Source organism: Canis lupus, chromosome 7 (assembly GCF_003254725.2).
Source record: "Canis lupus dingo isolate Sandy chromosome 7, ASM325472v2, whole genome shotgun sequence".
NCBI classification, from domain to species: domain Eukaryota; kingdom Metazoa; phylum Chordata; class Mammalia; order Carnivora; family Canidae; genus Canis; species Canis lupus.
In genome coordinates, this window is record NC_064249.1 from 66,243,078 (window position 1) to 66,260,229 (window position 17,152).

At 35.8% G+C, this 17,152-nt stretch overlaps 2 protein-coding genes across 14 annotated transcripts in view; one reads left to right on the top strand and one right to left on the bottom strand.

The window, feature by feature from the left end:
- Nucleotides 1-13,356, top strand: part of ESCO1 (establishment of sister chromatid cohesion N-acetyltransferase 1) — a 73,047-nt gene extending 59,691 nt beyond the window's left edge. For 4 of the 8 annotated variants that reach the window (XM_035718794.2, XM_035718792.2, XM_035718795.2 and 1 more), the window contains 3 exons: nucleotides 1,799-1,942; nucleotides 4,047-4,234; nucleotides 7,826-9,021. In XM_035718794.2, coding sequence (XP_035574687.1) covers nucleotides 1,799-1,942; nucleotides 4,047-4,234; nucleotides 7,826-7,973 — 480 coding nt within the window. In that variant the 3' untranslated portion in view covers nucleotides 7,974-9,021. Of the gene's footprint in view, nucleotides 1-1,798; nucleotides 1,943-4,046; nucleotides 4,235-7,825; nucleotides 9,022-9,480; nucleotides 9,549-13,093 lie in introns of those variants that run through there. The other 4 variants (XM_025429342.3, XR_003128627.3, XM_025429346.3 and 1 more) reach the window with 4 other exon arrangements.
- GREB1L (GREB1 like retinoic acid receptor coactivator) overlaps nucleotides 113-17,152 on the bottom strand; it is a 269,533-nt gene continuing 252,493 nt past the window's right edge. For 3 of the 6 annotated variants that reach the window (XM_049112842.1, XM_049112845.1, XM_025429340.3), the window contains 2 exons: nucleotides 16,518-16,656; nucleotides 13,025-15,208 (listed from right to left, as the gene is read on the bottom strand). In XM_049112842.1, coding sequence (XP_048968799.1) covers nucleotides 15,045-15,208; nucleotides 16,518-16,656 — 303 coding nt within the window. In that variant the 3' untranslated portion in view covers nucleotides 13,025-15,044. Of the gene's footprint in view, nucleotides 1,640-9,556; nucleotides 9,656-13,024; nucleotides 15,209-16,517; nucleotides 16,657-17,152 lie in introns of those variants that run through there. The other 3 variants (XM_049112844.1, XM_049112843.1, XM_049112846.1) reach the window with 3 other exon arrangements.

Consider the following 17,152-nt stretch of genomic DNA (forward strand, 5'->3'; position numbering starts at 1 on the left):
GTGTGAGCCAGGTTTTATAAAAGTCCAACTTAGAGTTCCATACTTTGAAAGTTCAGAGAAATAAACCAGAAAGACAATGAAGTCTGGAATCATTGTATTTTATTGAGAGTGTCTTAAAAGGCAGGAAACCATAGGATAAACTTATTTTGAAATGATTTAATATTAATTATATTTTCAAATAATCTACTCAGTGTTTTTTTCAACCTTCTTGTGCTTTTTCAGAAATATAAAGCGGTGGGTCCAGTTATCTTTTGAGAAACTTAATTTCACTAAAATGTCCAAAATGTCTAGAAAACACAAGGAAAATGATTTATGTATTGTTCTTTTTTTTAGGTTAACAATTGGACCTCTTTAAATTTAGGAAAACTTCACTTGAAAGGGTGACCCTATTATTTGAAAATACGACTAACATTCTGCTTTATCTTGTTTTTGAATTCACATACTCTGTATTATGTATGACTGGACATTCCAGATAACCAAATAAGCCCCCCATACAACTACTCCCTAATAATATAGATAATAACATTTAGAATGACATGTAACCATGCCACCTGCCTTGTATTTGAAACATTGATCCTTGTCACAGAAACAAATATTTGTTAATTAATATTGGATTACTGATTGAATAAATGAAAATTAAATTACGTAATTTTTGAATTCCAACTATTACTATTGGAAATGAACAGTGGGAACTTTGCTATACCACCATATGTGGCATTCAGACTCTTCTTTACTAAGAATCATCAGTAAATGCTAACTTCCTCATTTTAGTTTCTCAGGGCAAAATCTTAGTGTAGTACGTTACTAGTTAGGAATCCATAATAGTAGGTTAAAAATTGAAATGTAAGGACTTGTGAGTCATTTGCCTTTAGGAACTGAATCATGAGTTGTGTTATAAGATACGGTTCTAGGATTAGGAGGGCTTGAGTTTTCATCCCTGAGTAGGGGATGTATTACATGGTATTCTGCAGGTCAGAGGTATGAATGCTTATTAACCCTCCAAAGGGTTATTTCATTTTAGTAACATAAATGAATGTTTGTTGGACTGAATCTTTGCATTTTATTTTTTTAACTGGGAAAGGAACTAATGTTTGAGTACCTACAAAACATTTGACTTTGTGCCCCCAGAAGCTTGAGCTTACCATATTTGACCTTGACCACAGTTCTAGGAGGTAAACTAGAAGAAGCATAGTTTGATGCCATATTAGCATTATTCAAATTTCTGCTCCTTGGTTTTCTAGATGTCTAATACCTAACATGGGAAAGTTACCTTTGAATTTTCTTTCTTGAATATATAAAGTGAGGGGCCATAGACCCAAGAGATGTTGGATTTAAGTAAGATAATAAAGTTCTTTGATACTATCTTGCGAGTGGTTAATAAGGAATACACATGTGTTTCTTTCTTCTGTGTCCACTTCCATTTTACTGATGAGAGTACTAATTAAGACTTGGAAAGAAAAATGGCTTGCCTGGCTAAGATTCCAATGAAGTTCTCTCTAATTCTCAAACCCATGATGCTTCTAATCCCTTAATGTTCTTATTGTTTATTGTAGGAGCTCTCACTGTTCTTGTTATTTAGACTGCTGGGCTTGGCATTACTGTCCAGTTCCTTTTCCATTTTGCACATTGTTCCACAGACCTTGAAAAACAGTTATAGGTTAGAATAATCATTCCAAAGAACTTTTTAGGTGATATCCTGCTTGGAATAATATACTCAATTTACTGAACTGCAGTAGTAATATTTTAACATGTATACAGTGCTTTCGTTGTTACAAAAAATACTGTTCTTTATTTGCAGGTTGACGAAATTAGAGAGATGGTTGATAATGATTTAGGTTTCCAACAAGCCCCACTAATGTGCTATTCCAGAACTAAAACACTTCTCTTTATTTCTAATGACAAAAAAGTAGTTGGCTGCTTAATTGCGGAACATATCCAGTGGGTAAGTGACTTTTAAAGAGTGTTCATGTGTACTTTGGTATCTAAAGAGTTTACTGTATAATCTTGAGTAACACAGTCCTGGTTAATTTTATGTAAAGGAAAGCATTTTATGTAAGGAAGCATGTGAATGTTAGAATTGCCATGTGTAAATTTTTACTAAGCAGAATTGTACCTTGCATGGGAATTAGTTTCTCAAGTCAGTATATAAAATAAAAATTCTATAAATCAAAAGTACTGTTAAATTTTGTTTAGGAAGTTTCCATTTTGGATACTAATGTAAAGTTTGTTTCCATTCCTTCAGCACTGGAATAAAGCAAAGGTTGGCAAACTATTGCCTGAGAGCAAACTCCAACCTGTTTTCATAAATAAAATTTTATTGTAATATAGCAGTGCCCATTTGCTTACATATTGTCTACGACTGATACACACCAGAAAGACTGAGTTGAGTAGTTGCAGCAGAAACCAAGTGGGCTGCAAAGCCTAAAATATTATCTGGTTCTTTATCAAAAGTTGCCCACCCCCAGAATAGATTACCACTTCTTTGCTTGAGATGTGAGAAGTTGACTTGTATTTAGGAGACAAATTGTACCAAAAAAAAGAAAAAAAAAATCACAATAAGCGGGGTATATTCACATTGGGTAGGTTATGTAGTAACAGACCAACTTATGAGAACAGAAGATTCTGGACTCTCTAATCATGCTATTTGAGGCATACCTAATTTGAATTTTGTCTTTTCAGCTGAGTTCTTAATCATGAATTCAATGCACATTGGATTTGACTTTTGTTCAGTTGGTATCTTTTTGTATATTAATAGTTGCCTGGAAACATGTTTTATCATAAAATTTTCTTATAAAATAAAGTCAAAACAGGGCTGTAGGAGTTAATTTCTATGTTAATTTTTAAAAACCCAGTGTTAAATTGTATAGCTTTTGCCATATTGAAATTAATTTTACATAGTGTATATTCCCTTGTGTGTTTTTTTTTTTAATTTATTTATGATAGTCACACAGAGAGAGAGAGAGAGGCAGAGACATAGGCAGAGGGAGAAGCAAGTTCCATGCACCGGGAGCCTGATGTGGGATTCGATCCCGGGTCTCCAGGATTGCACCCTGGGCCAAAGGCAGGCGCCAAACCGCTGCGCCACCCAGGGATCCCTCCCTTGTGGTTTTTAAACTTTCTATTCTACCAAGTTTTTTGTAGTGTTCAGAAGATAGCTATGCAGTGTTTGTTTGTTAATTCTTCACTATATTTTCTAAATGCTTTAAGATTTGTACCATATTCCATCAGAAGGCTGGCCGTTGTTCCACTAGACTGGTAGAGGAGATACTGTTTTTTAAAGTACTTCAGTTTTTTTAAAGAGATGGGAATGGGGGAAAGCTTTTTAAATTCTTGATTCTCCTGCCATCTCTAGTCCTACTTCCCGCACAGCTGTGAACCGTACAACTATGGCAGCAATCAGAGAAACAGTTGTTATGACCGCTGCTGAGTTGAATTATGAACGCTACTGCGTTCTTGATTTGTACTTTTGCTGGTCCTTAGAATGTGGGAGGTAGAGAAAAAATAACCTTCAGTTGCCATTATGGGCCAGCCATGATGGGCAAGGTATTTTATATGTATTACCTTATTTAATTTTTCTACAGTTTTCTGAAGCAGGTGGTAGATACCTCTAGTTTATAGATAAGGAACCCAAAGCTTAATTTGTTAATTGCTTTCCTGGTCACATAACTAGTAAATGAATCAAAACAGAATATAGATTCAGGGCAGCCCAGGTGGCTCAGCTGTTTAGCGCCGCCTTCAGCCCAGGGCCTGATCCTGGAGTCCTGGGATTGAGTCCCACATCGGGCTCCCTGCATGGGGCCTGCTTCTCCCTCTGCCTGTGTCTCTGCCTCTTTCTCTCTGTGTGTCTCTGGTGAATAAATAAAATCTTTAAAACAAAAAACAATGTAGATTCAGGTCTCCTTTCTGAAGACTGAAAGCGTAAGTGGCCCTCATAGTTTCTGAAGCCAGACAAATGTAGCAACCAACTCACTAAGGTCAGTATTAGACAATTGCTAATTAATATTTTCACTTTAAATTAATTTTTCCCTCTAATCTTGATACCTTAGGGCTACAGAGTTATAGAAGAGAAACTTCCAGTTATCAGGTCGGAAGAAGAAAAGGTCAGATTTGAAAGGCAAAAAGCCTGGTGCTGCTCAACATTGCCAGAGCCTGCAATCTGTGGGATCAGTCGGATATGGGTATTCAGCATGATGCGTCGGAAGAAAATTGCTTCTCGCATGATTGAATGCCTAAGGTAACTTGAAAGTAATTCCTCAAGTTGTTTTCTCTAGTTTTAGATTTAAGCAGATTTTTAGTATAAAGATTGGCCTTTAATCTTAAATATGTAACCTTTATCTTAATTTAAAATTTGCATAGGATTGTATTGTCAGTGTATTGGGTCTGTTTTTTTTATGTGAAGTTAATCTGAAGGGTGAGAAACCACTACTAGTTAAATACTATTAAAACATTTTTACTTACTTGTAACTATGCTATTAGGCCAAAATAACCCACTTATTTTGAGCTGTTCAGTAGTGGAGAATTTTAAAGATAACCAAATAAATATGAGAAGTTTTTTTGGAATTTAAAGTTGCTTTTAGGAAAACTTGTTTTAAATTAAGAATATTATTTATAAATGATCTAAGTCTCCTACTAGTTTTTCTTTTTGCTTTTATTGCCTGATTTTAAATTAAAGGTATAGAGGAAAAGACTCAGATAAATTGCATGGTTTTTGTTCTTTAAAGCACCTTTCTAAATGATTAATGGCGGTTCAAATTAATCATGCAGATGAAGGTTTTTTTTTAAGATTTTATTTGTTTATTCATGAGAGACACACAGAGAGAGGCAGAGACATAGGCTGAGAGAGAAGCAGGCTCCCTGTAGGGAGCCTGATACGGGACTCAATCCCAGGACCCTGGGATCTCCACCCGAGCCAAAGGCAGACACTCAACCACTGAGCCACGCAGGTGCCCGCAGATGAGGTTTTTATGTCAGTCTCTTGTTTTTGTTTATTCTAGAATTCCTGTCTGCTATTATCTGTAGATCTTAGCTTTCAGAGTAATCCGTCATTGTAAGTGAGATCCTAAGGCTCTAGGAATTTTAGAACATTAATGTGTTTCTGGTCTCTCCCTCTTTTGTGAGTAGTGATCCAGGAGGGCTTAGATCTACCTGCCCTTTTCATGACAAAAGGCAGATCTGTTTTAGCGCTTTCAAAACTAAACCTGGAAAATGCAGCTGTTTAAATAATAATGCTAAATATGACAGTATTGCTCCTCCTTAAAATCTTGTAAATTTAGGTCCTACAACAACTGTAAGATGGTTCTAGTTTATAAAAACATTAGACAGTATAGTCATTGTATTTGTTTAATATGATAGAGATGTCCCCATAAGCTTCCTGTTAAAACTCTATATATAGAGTTTCTACTTTTTTCACTTATTGTTGTTCTATGTACCCAACTCACCTTGTTAAGATTACAGGGTGAAAATTCTAATAGTCTGTACTGGCTAAATTAAAAAATTATTTTTTAAATAGCAGCTTTATTAAGAGATGTAATTATATAGCATAAAATTCATCTTTTTAAATTATACAGTTCATTGGGTTTTAGTATATTCAGAAGGCTGTGCAATCATCACCACTATCTAATTCCAGAACATTTCCATCATTGTGTCCTCAAAATCCATACCCATTAGCAGTCACTCCCCATTTCCCTCTCCCCCACCTTCTGGCAATCACTAATCTACTTTCTGTCTGAAAGGATTTTCCTATGCTGAACATTTCATATAAATGGATTCCTATAATATATGATCTTTTGTAACTGGTTTCTTTTACTTAGCACACTTTCAGGGATCATCCATATTGTAGCACGTATTTGTATACTTCAGATAAAATCCCACCATGTGGTTGTACCACATTTCATTTATTCATTCATCAGTTGATGAACATTGGGTGGTAGGTTGGTTACACTTTTTGGCTATTATAAATAATCTGTAAACATTCATGTACAAATTTTTGTGTATTTTTATTTCTCTTGGTAAGTAGAGGAATATTTGCATGTTTTTATTTCTTTTGGTATATACTAGAAATAGAATTGTTGGGCCATGTAGTAACTGTATGTTACTATGGTTATTTTGAGGAGCTGCCAAACTGCTTATTAAAGCAGCTATACTATTTTACAATCCTGCCAGCAATGTGTGAGAGTTCTAATTTCTCTACCAACACTTGTTATTGTCCATCTTCTTAATTTTAGCCATCTTAGTGAGTATGAAGCATTTCATTTTGGTTTTGATTTATAATTTCCTAATGGCTAATGATGTTGGGCATTTTTTCATGTGCTTATTGGCCATTTATAAATGTTCTTTAGAGAAATGCCTATTCAAATCCTGTGTCCATTGCTAAATTAGTTTATCTTTTTCTTACTGAATTGTAATAATTCTTTATATATTCTGAAGACAAGTTCCTTATCGAATATATGATCTACAGATATTTTCTACCTTTTCTTAGCTGTCTTTTCATCTTCTTGGTGTCCTTTGAAGCAGAAAGGTCTTTGATTTTGAACTCCAAATTACATATCTTATTTTTTTGTCACTTGTGTTTTTGGTGTCCTAAGAAGCCATTTCCTAATGTAAGGCTACAGAGATTTATACTTGTATTTTATTCCAGGAGTTCATAATTTTAATTCTTACATTTAGGTCTTTGATCTATTTTAAGTTAATTTTTGTGTATGATGTGAGATAAGGATTCCAACAACATTCTTTTTTTCATGTGGCTATCCAGTCGTCCCAGTGCCATTTATTAAAGAGACTGTTCTTTTCCAGTGAATGGTCTCAGCACCCATTTGAAAAATCTTTGATTGTGAGGGTTTATATCTGGACTCTTCAGTTCTGTTCCATCAGTCTATTCTATGCCATAGCACACTGTTTTCAGTTCTGTAGCTTTGTAGTATGTTGCAAAATAAGGAAGTGTGAGTTCTTCAGTTTTGTTCTTTTTCAAGATTCTTTTGACTGTTTAGTGACCCTTCCACTTTCATATGAGTTTTAGGACCAGCTTGTTAATTTCTACAAAGCCAGCTTTAGATCTTCTGATTCATAAACTTGGGTTGTCTTTCTAAATTTATTTGTTTCCAGGTCTTGCACTTCTTTTGTTAAACTTAATCCTGAGTGTTATTCTTCTAATGTTATTGTAAATGGAATTGTTTTTAAATTTTTGAGTTAAGTTCAAGTATATAGAAATTCAGTTAATTTTTAAAATATTGCTCTTTTGTTTCATGCAACCTTGCTGAACTCATTTTTAATTAGATCCAATAGTTTTTTTGTGCATTCCTCAGGATTTTTGTACATATAAGCTCATCAAAAAGGTCTCCAAAAAGAGGTAGTTTTACTTCTTTCTTCCCAGCCTACCTATTAATTTCTTTTCTTTGTCTAAGTGCCCTGGCTAGTGCCTGCAGTAAATATACTGTTGAATAGAAGAGGTACAAGCAGATAGCCTTACCTTGTTCCTGATCTTTGGGAAACAGTTTTCAGTCTTTCATAATTAAATTTGATATTCCCTGATGCTCTTTAGTAGGTTGAGGAAGTTCCTTCTTCTCAGAATTGTTGAGTATTTTTATCATGAAAAGATGTTGGGTAAATGTTTTTAAAACCATTGTTGTTTTCATAAAAAAAATTTTTACCTCAAATTATTAATAATCTCGATGAACAACTATTTTCAACAATTTTTAGAACATACAACATTACCTAAAAAGTCTTACTGGTCAAATTTTATTTGATGGGTTTTTTTCAACTTTAATGATAAAAATATTAATTTTTTTCTTTTTACCCTTCCACACCCCTCCTTTTTTTTTTTTAATAGGAGTAACTTTATATATGGCTCATATTTGAGTAAAGAAGAAATTGCTTTCTCAGATCCCACTCCTGATGGAAAACTATTTGCAACACAGTACTGTGGCACTGGTCAGTTTCTGGTATATAATTTTATTAATGGACAAAATAGCACCTAAAACAAATTCTTGCCGCAGTACTAGAAGACATCTACTGAAGAGAATGGATTGGTTGCTGACTTTAACCAGGAACTAGGGCCATTTTTATTACAATGAACTCAGGACTGGTAACAACCATAAGGTTGTTCCATTTTCATAAAATTGGAAACAATGCAGTAATAGCTTATTATTGTTTTGTTTTTTAAAGAAGATATTTTATTATCTTTTACAGAAATTTATGATTGATGTATTTTATCTATAGTTATTTAGACATGTTTACATGCAGCAGATAATTGTTCATAGTGGACTGAAAACTAATGCAAGGACTATGGTCTCAGTGATAAGTATATTTTGAAGTTCTTAATATGGAAATATACCAGTGTAGCTTGGTGTACTGTATTTTTTTATATTGATCTGCTGATACCAGTTATAGTTTTAAAGATTGTATTTTTACAGGGCGGAAACCAATGTTTTTGAGTTCTTATTCAAGGGGGGTGCAATATTGCATGTTTAGGAATTCAAAGTTAATTCTTAAAGGGCCTGAAATATGTTTTGAAGGAATCCGTGCAAAAAAGGAAAGTTCCCAATAAGCAGGAAGAATATGGAATATTGAGCTTTTTCTTCCATTTCCTTTTTTCCTGTTCTTGAGGCATGAAGAAGTGGAAGGTGGTTAAAGAATTGAGGCTTTCCTTCTGGGAGAGCTATGAAGTGACTAGAATTAGAAAGTGCCCTCTAAAGTTTGTTATTCTTTCATTCTGATTTTATTTCTTAAAATAAATGGCACCTGGGCACACTTAAGGCTATTAACAAATCCCAAAGAGGTTTATAAAAACCTTTGGAATAGTTGTAAACTAACTATGGATGACTCGGTATCTGCTTTGTTATTCCTCAGAAATACTACACTGAGTATATGCCCGCATTACTGGACTTCATTTTGATACTTGTCTATCCTTCATAGTGCCCTCTACTTTTAAAGGGTTTATATGTTGAAAAACTGCTGTGGCCTTTTATGACCTGTATATAATGTAGAGTAAAATAAAATACTTGATAGCTTTTTCTAAGTGATAAATGTGATGATAGTGTGTTGTCATTTGTGCTTTTTCAGGGAGTTAAGTTTGATACCTTAAAATAGAATTAAAACACTGGCTTCTTACAAGTTTCACATTTGCCAAAGGATCAGTATGTCCATAACAACTCTGAACTTGGTCTTTAAAAGGCAAAATTCTAACATGAGAATTTTTCTGGTCTTTCAGAGGAAGAACAAGCCATAGCCCAAGGATGAAGCACTACTATGGTTTAACATAGATTATTTTTATGAACTGAAATAATCATTAAAAACCAGCTAAATTTTAGGGCTTTAAATTAGTGGGCGTATATTTTATCTCCCTATAGGTGTATGCTTTTTAAACTCATAAAGTGGTATAAAACTCTGTACTCTGTTTGTAGAGGTATAAATATTTCCGTCTTACTCATCATGATAGTCTGACTTTTGACACTCTCTTTCTCTTTGGACTTGAAACTATTCCAGTCATTCCTGATGTCGTCATTTGCCTAACAGAGTGTGTAACTTTTTAAAAAAGAGGATGAAATTTTCAGGTATAGTATTGATGCTCTAATAATTTAATCTCATAATACAGATCCAATTTCAGTAGAAGCCATAGTATGCTTCTTTGGGGAGCCAAACTTGGTGGTTTTTGGGGTACCTGGGAATAAAGAATATACATTGGTTGATTTAAATGTTACAGTTATAAGAAAATCATTATTTTCATGTTTATATTGAAGACCTAGCCCCTCAAATAACTTTGCAGTCTAGGCATTTCTCTAAGAATAGTATTAGATTTTTTTTTTTTAATTTATTTATGATAGTCACACACAAACACACACACACAGAGAGAGAGGCAGAGACATAGGCAGAGGGAGAAGCAGGCTCCATGCACTGGGAGCCCGACGTGGGATTTGATCCCGGGTCTCCAGGATCGCGCCCTGGGCCAAAGGCAGGCGCCAAACTGCTGCGCCACCCAGGGATCCCTAAGAATAGTATTAGTAACATCTAACTTTTGAGTGATTGCTATGTGTCAGACCTTCTGTATAGTGCTGCATTATTTTATTATGACAACTCAAGTGAGGGATTTGGAGACTACTGTAGCGGTTTGTGTGAAAAATGTTGAAACACAGAACTAAAGCTGTGATTTGTTGATGAAGAGACATAAACTTGGAGAAGATACAATGAAGAACTGTAAGAGTTGATAACTGACTGGAGAAGGATCATGGGTAATTTGGGTAACTGGATAGTGGATTGACTGAGAAGGGAATACTGGAGAATTATGTTGGGAGGATTGGACCAGAAAAGATGAGCTCACTTTTGGGAAAGATTTTGAGATGGTTGCAGAATCTCCCAAGTGGAGATACTTGTTTGGTATATAATTCTATATATTGGTCTAGAGTTACAGAGAAGTTTGAACTAAGGAGATTTATTAACCTAGTTATCCAAAGGTTTAGAAGAGATGTCCTCACCCTGGTGTTTGTAAAATGAGAGGGTAGGAGAGAGTTGTGAAGAAAACCATCACTTAAGAGTCTCGAAGAAGAGTATCTGGAAAGAGGTAAGAAGATCAGAAGAGAGTGGTAGAAACCAAGGAAGAGTTTTAAAAAGCAAGAATGGTCAGCACTATCACATTATAATTGAAGACCAAAGAATGGTCTTTACAGAGTGGTAGAGGGAGATTGGACACTGTCTACACTAATGGCCACAGTCAGACTTCAAAAGAAGTGATTCTGTAATTGTGATTTTATAAATATGCCTATGAATTTGTCAGCTGCCCTTAAATAGTTATTTGGGGTGCCTGGGTGGCTCAGTGGGTTGAACATCTGACTTGATTTTGGCTCAGGTCATTGTCTCATGGTTGTGAGATTGGGCTCCGATTGGACTCCGCATTCTATGGGGAGTCTGCTTGAGATCCTCTGTTCCTTTCCCCCTTGCACTCATGTTTGCATAGAGAAAGCTTTTAAAAAATGTCTAGTATATAGACCTTATAGGAACTACAAGTATAGGCAGGAACTACAAGGTTTTATGGGCTATGCCCTTTTCTACATGGATATGCAAATGGTTTTCTTATATATTGCAAGAATTCTTAAAAAAATCATTTTACCAGTGAGTGAAGCATGACTGTTGTTAAGGACAAGTACAATAGACATGCAGGGACATTTTAATTGTTCTTGCTTATGTTGCATGGCTGCCCAGCTGTAGTCCTGCCTAAACATATTTTACCAGGAGTTAAGATTGCTGAGTTGGTTTCTGGAGAGTGACTGCAGACATACATATGTTTTCTACCTCATTCTCATGGCTCTTGGTCATTTTGGCACATAAAGGGAAGATACTGTCTCACAATAACCCCTCCTTCCACCAGACCATTCTTGTAAAAATAAAATACACTGGACTACTTACAGAACAAAGAAGTGGTCAGAAAACAACTTATTGTTGCCTTCTCTTTCTTAGAACTTACTCTCTCGTCATAGTCACTGAAGTGTGGATGCTTAGCTCAGTACTTGATAGTGAAGAGCAGAAGTAATTTATTGTGTGAATGGCTTTAAACCTTGGCCACAGAGGCCCTTCCTGAAATCACCTTTTGTGATGGTTTCTTTCAGTGAAACCAGGCTGTTAGTGTTGGAGCAGTGTTCTCCTAGAGAAAGTTTACAGGTCAGTCTCCATGACTAAAGAGAGACCTGAGGAATATTTGTGGCCTGGATGTTGTTCCAGCTTTAGGTGGTTGAATACAGAGGTAGAACAGTCAAAGTTTCACAGCTTTTGGTCTTTCCAGTGGAGTAGCTGCTTTGGAATATGTACTGGAACGTTGGCAGTTTCTGCTTGCTCCTGAAATCTGTCACCACACTTAACAAATGTTTATCGCCCTTCCTGAGGTAAAAGGCCAGTGGTCCTTGGCCTAGAAGAGTGTTTTCATGGTTCTTTATCCAGATCTACTAGGCTAGCACTCTTCACATAATAGAACTGAAAGGCATTTTTCTGGAATAACGTATTCTTAAAAGCAGGTAGTTTGGAAATAAGATGGTGATGAACACCTTCTGTCAAACTGCACAGTTCTAGCAACCCAGAGTTCTGCTTCTGAGGACACTGAAATGAGTATAGTTGCCATCTATAAAAGGTTGGGGTTATACTAGGAGTATTTCTGATACCTCTAAAATCATTTTTAGATCTGTCATCCATAATTAATGTGGAATTCTGCAAATGGGCATGGGGTGTGGATACTTTATATGTATGTATATCTTTGTAAAAGCTACAGATTTTCATTCAACAAGTATTTATTTAACATTTTCTTTCTTACTCCAGAATTGTCAAATCTTAGGTTGGATGACTCAGTGATATGTGGACTTCCTGTCTTTTTTGGACATTGCCAGTAGTAGGGAGCTCATTCCGGTTTTGAACATACCAGAAAATTAATGTGAAGGAAAATTTTTTAAGGGGGTGGGAGAGAATTTTAATACATTCACCAAATTAAATGAAAGGACAACATACTGTAGACACAACTTAAGACAATTTAGAATCATAAACAAAATGTGAGGTAGACCAACTAGTGAAATTCACCAAATTTTGGTTAAGAAAATTTTACAGTAATAAAGGAACACAGGTACCTCCTTTTCTAAAAATCACAAAAAGCAATTGCATAAATTACAGCCAAAATAATTGAATACAACAATTCTCATTCTAATTTTAGTTTACATTCAGTATTAACCTGTGTGAACTGTCCTACATGGCAAGGTTCAACAGGTCTATAGATCAATTATTATGCAGGCCTAGCAAACACATTCATACCACAATGTTCTACAGGATGGCAAGGCTTGAAGCTGAACACACCAAGGTATGTATTAACAAATCATGGTGTCCTATGCTTGTGCAATTTTATCCTTAAAGGAGAAGGACCTAACATTCTCTAAAGAATTATACTGATAAGGTGATTTTAAAAGATCCAAACCTTAGTAGTACAGGCATTGAAAAGAATAGGCAGGTCAGTTTGAATTCTCCATCATTGGGATGATGGTCTTTTGGCTTTCTTCTGGCATTTCTCTTTCACAGGGTTAAATAGTATTTAAGAGATCACAGTTAATTTGATTTTTTTTTTTTTTTTTAGAGTACAGCCCTAACATGGAGTACCTGCCTCTAAAGTTACTACTTTAAAAAACGCGCTTTAGACTTTGAAGCCATAAAGCCAGAAGAAACCCTGAGAGGCCATCTGCCCCCAAGTACAACTGTTTGGAATTATTTCAAGTATCTTATTTGCTCTATATAGTAAATATTATTGGAATATTGCACAAACAGTGGGTTTCTTGATATCTGCATTAGGCCCTTTCAACAAAACAGAAACAATTGAAATACATTCATATCTTAAATCAACCTGCTTCAAAACGTACCTCTTTACCAAAAATTCTGCTGTACTAAAATTAAGGAGTATTTTAAAGAATACATAAGGCAGATCCTCTTTGAAGGACAATTAAAAATGGGGTTTAAAGGAATTGTTCATTTCAAAATATATTTAAAGCATCATAAGTAGCTATATTAAAACCAAGAGATCTGCAAACCATTTTCAAATTAGTACATTCCATCTTTTCACTACTGTAAACTCCTTGTTATCACAAGCTAATAAAGCTGGTCAGTTAACATTTTTGCTCTAAGTAAATGCAGGCTTAGTCAGCCCCCTCTCAGTAGTTTCAGGCCAAAATAAGAGATTGATTCAAGTAAAAATGGCCATTTTAAGTGGTACGTATGGGCTAATGAGAAAAATGTGAAGAGATTGTTTAATGATGAGAACTGGAATAATAATTTAAGCAAACTTCCAATTGATTTAGTTTGTTCTAGAACATTTTCTAAAAGTCTGGTTTTGATTACAATATATGGTGAGAAATCTATAGAAACTTACACTGTTGATACTGAACAAACACCCCCTGCTGATTTTAGCGAGTCAGAGACCTTTAATGGAATCTTTCTTACTCCTCACAAAAGAATCACGGATAGGATTAAAACAGTTCTCTCCCTCTCTGGCTCTCTTTCCCATTTCAGCAATTTTTGTGGTGTTGTCTATGTAAAGGTAGCTAATACTAATTCAGTGTATCTTTTAAAGGAAGCTTCGCTTGAGGCCCTGAAAAGAATCAAACTAGTTCCACTCCACACAGAACCATAGCCTGACATTTAGCTTTGCTGGTGCCAACTGCTTAATGCCAACCAAACAGGGTGGGTATTGGGATGACTGCTAAAAGCTTCTTAATTGGTCAATTACTGAATTAGGTTACCCTTGTACAAGATTAAACTGTTCCATGTTCTCACAGACATAGTGTGCTTAGAGGCTGGAGACATTTTTAAAGAATGAAAAAAGCAAAGGAATTTCGGCAAGGAGAAACTGCATAAATGCATACAGTGCCTGCTCTGCATTTACTGATTTGTTTGTTCGGTTTAAATAGTAAACTTTTAACTCCTGTGGAAATTTTGCCAAAAGTTTCAATACATATAAGATTATAAATCTTAAACTAACACTGCACAGAGAAAGACAAAGCTACTTTTTTTTTAAATACAAATATCTTCTACATTCTATCATTTCAGACCCCTGAGTAATACTGTACCAAAGTACAGATCTGAAGAGAAACTGAGGGTTCAGGCCTCAAACGTTAATCTTCAATTAATTCCACACCAGCGGTGTGAGTCTCATGTAACACATTCAGGCTAGCTAATGCCAAGAGTCCGTTTTCCCCCTAACATAGTGTAGTAGAAAAAACAATGCAAACTCCATGTTCGTTCTCCAAAGTGTATCCTCCTCAGGCTCCTGTGGCAGACCATGTCTTAAGTAATTGCATAACTGCCTAGGGTGGAGTTAACCTGAATATAAGGTCCTGACAGTGGAACTAAAGGAGAGTGATACCCCAAAAGACCTGGGTCAGATTGGGGTTGGAGGGGGCGGATTTCTTTGGAGAACAAATATGTTGCACTTTGCTCCACAGTGATTGTACTTTAAAGGAAAAAAAATCCCAAATAATTGTTTCTGCCCCACCCTACCTAGGCATCCCTTTGCTATTTTTGGTCTTTTCAAAAGCTCATACATGGCGGCCAGTAAGAAAGTAGAGGGGCTTGTCGTCGCTGCTGTTAGCGGTTTGAAACTCGTCCCGGAGGCGGAACTGCCACTCATCCTCTAGCTCTAAGCGGACAATTGTTTGGCGTAAGGAGCTTCTGTCTTGGCAGATGACACACAGGGTAGCACCTTCAGAAGAAAGGCAAAAATGCATCTTAAACTCAGGAACTGAAATTATAATAAAGAACCTACCATCTTTTTCTGATCATGTGCTTTAAGCTAACACATCTGAGAACCAACATAGAGGTAAAAGTAACCTATCACAATTATTCGTTATAATTTTATTATCTTGAGTAAGTAGTATTATAAATTCAAAAGTTTAAGAGAGTAAAGTGAAAAACCTCCCCTTCTCCTATGGTACCAATGTTCTGTGTTTGCAGTGAAGGGGTTCTGCGCCTTAGCAGCACTGGATAATTCTGTTCTGGGGGGCTATTCTGTTCTTATAAGATGGTTTAGCAGCATCCCTGGCTTCTCCTCACTATATGCCAGCAACACCCTCCAGTGTGGCAACCTAAAATGTCTCCTGCTACTGCCAATGTCCCCTGGGAGGCAACCCCCCGCCCCCCCCACACACACACAACACACTGTTCCAGGTGGATTTTATGCACATATAAATACACAGTAGCATCTATTCTTAAATTCTACGTATAAGAGAAATCCTATGGTATTTGTCTTTCTCTGACTTACTTTACTTAGGATTATATGCCCTCTAGGCCCATTCATGCTACTGCAAATGGCAAGATCTCTTTTTTATGGCTGAGTTAGTCCATTGTATAATAGATACATCTTCCTTATGCATGTATGGAGGGACACTTCGGTTGCTATCGAAAATAATGCTGCAGTGAATGTTATGGTGCATATATCTTTTGAATTAATTGTTTTGTTTTCTTTGGGTAAATCCCAGTACTAGATCATATGATTAATCCTATCTTTAGTTTTTGAGGAAATTTTATACTGTTTTCCATAGTGGCCTGTCCATGATATTCTGAATCTTACTTTCTTCACTGGCCTCAGAGGTCATCTTGTCATGATTATTTGTGATGCTTACTTTGCAGTTTGTTCTTAGTGCATACCTGCTGAAGCGACTTTACCTTCTAGACCAGAATCACAATTCATTAACCTGTTTTTATTGAAATTAGGTTATTTGAGAAGAATTATTTCTCCTTACATTGCATCATTCCTTTCTTACATTAATAGTGGGAAGAACAAATTTAATGTGGTCACATTTCTGACTATTTATCTGCATTTTGTCTTGGTAAAACAACAACTTGATTCTGCCCCTGCCCCAATTAAGGAAATCCTGGCCCTGGTTTAAAAGCAAGGTATTCAATTTACTGGCAGAAACCATTGTTAAAGTGCTTTTTTATATGTTTGACCGCCCTATTTTGTCTCAGGAAACAATGGCATTCACAAGCAAAAGACACTAAGTTTGATTTACCTTTGAGAAAATTAAATTTCTTCAGAAGATCAGCACCTACAAAAGAGTCACAGAGGTACAAGAGAAGTCCACTGAAAAACACCCCTTCACAGCTGACATTGCTGGAGTGGGGTCTGGAGCTGACGTAGCATATGGCCACCTGGAATTATCAAGCAGACATAGCATGGGTATGTCAAAAAGCAAGCAAAACATCAGTACTTCAGCTGAGTGAGCCAGTACCTTCCTCTTTAGCTGTTTCAGGGTAAGGTAAAGGACATAAATTTTTTATTGAAACCTTAATAGGTTGGTTATTTAAACTCTGCACCTCTTAGTGTGCCAAATTTTAACCTACTTAAATCTTGTTTCTCTTAATAAAGGACAGTTAAGAGAGAATTAGTAGTAAGAAACAAAACAGGCCTCTCCACCTAAACATCTTTATAAAATGAAAAACTGCCTTCCACAAAGGCAGACAAGATTAAATGTTTAGTATAAGATTTTTTAATTCTTATCAATAATCAGCTTTTCATTTAGATACACTTAAATTTTCAGACAGAAGCTTCAAGCAGTATATGATTTTCAGTAGGTAGAGCCTAATGCCAGGCTTGAAATCAGAACCTTGAGATCAAGACCTGAGCTGAGATCAAGAGTTGGACACC